Genomic DNA, 1258 nt, shown 5'->3' with positions numbered 1-1258 from the left:
GATAACATTTTTAGTGTTTTCTCATAGTTTGGGTGGTAGAGTAGTGGGAATATTAGTCTGTCTGTCCCCTGTTTATTTTCTTGTTTTGTTTTGTTAGTCGGTTCTCTATTTCGCTTTTGACTAGCGCTTTTAGTAGCCTCTTGTTATAAAGGTTCTGCCTAGTAGTTTTAATATGTTTTTTTCAGTTTTTGTTTGCTTTCAATGATTCTTGTTATTCGTAGTCCTTGGCTTTTTATTAGTGCGTTTTTCAGTGTTTGGGGTGTGCTGAGTTTGCTCTCAAGAATTCTTGTTTGTTTGTGGGTTTGTAGTAGATGTCTGTATCTAGATGGCCGCATGGTCTTTTCGCTATTGTTACATCCAGGAAATTTATTCGAGTTTGGTCTGTTTCCATGGTGAATTCTAGTCCTCCTCTGTTTCTTTGTAGGTTTTCAAAATATGCTTCTAGTTGTTGTTTGGTGCCTGGGAATATTCCCATGATATCGTCTACAAATCTATATTTGTGTAAAGGTTTTATGGGACCCGTTTCCGTCGGGGTTAGTTCCATGTGAACATAGAGGTTCGCATAGGCAACCGACACCGAGGCTCCCTTGGCTGTGCCCTTGCGTTGGAGAAATATTTTGTCACCAAATCTGATGTAGTTGTTGTACATCAGAATTTCCAGTCCTCTCTTTACTAGAGCAGGACTGGTGGCTTCAGAGTTTCTCCTTCGCATTCTCTCTTTTTTTTTTTTTTTTGATATCTTGAAGTGTAATACTGTGATGCAAGTTCTATGGCTCTTTTGCTTTCTATGCTCGGGTATAGGTTTTTTATATGTATGGTGTATAGGAGGTTCTTGGGATTCGTTTTTCTGATTTTCCTGATTCTGTGGAGGGAATGTGTAGTGTCTTTTAGCCATTCGGGCAGTGTTTGTACGAGTTTTATAGAAAATGTGTTAAGTATTTGTCTAGGTTTTTTGTGGGGCAGTTGCAGGCTGATAATATTGGTCTCCCTGGAGGGAGATTCGTTTCTGGTCTTGGTTGTTTCTGGTAGTAGGTAGAAGCTCGGTAGGTTTGGCCCTCTATTTATTAGTCTTCATGCATGGAAGTGTTTTCATGCTCCTGTTTTAATCAGAAGGTTCTCAAAGAAGGTTAACTTGTTTTCTAGTCATTTTTCAGAACTTCCAGTTGGTGGGGGTTCAAAGTTTTATTTGAGAGGTTGTGTATGAGTGATTCTGTTTTTTTCATGTATTTGTTTCTGGGTCGGCTTTTTCTCTTCTTTT

The 1258-nt window shown here is 38.9% G+C and overlaps 1 protein-coding gene across 1 annotated transcript; it reads right to left on the bottom strand.

The window, feature by feature from the left end:
- Positions 1-247: 247 nt before the first annotated feature.
- On the bottom strand, positions 248-712 carry LOC145682943 (uncharacterized). The gene has a single exon (XM_081754303.1). It carries the CDS (start codon positions 710-712, stop codon positions 248-250), a length of 465 nt encoding a protein of 154 aa, XP_081610429.1.
- Positions 713-1258: the final 546 nt, after the last annotated feature.

Source organism: Thermobia domestica, chromosome 4 (assembly GCF_964235325.1).
Source record: "Thermobia domestica chromosome 4, izTheDome1.hap1.1, whole genome shotgun sequence".
In the NCBI taxonomy this organism is placed as follows: Eukaryota; Metazoa; Arthropoda; class Insecta; order Zygentoma; family Lepismatidae; genus Thermobia; species Thermobia domestica.
The sequence above is the reverse complement of the archived record's forward strand: the minus strand, read 5'-3'. Positions and strand labels throughout refer to the sequence as shown.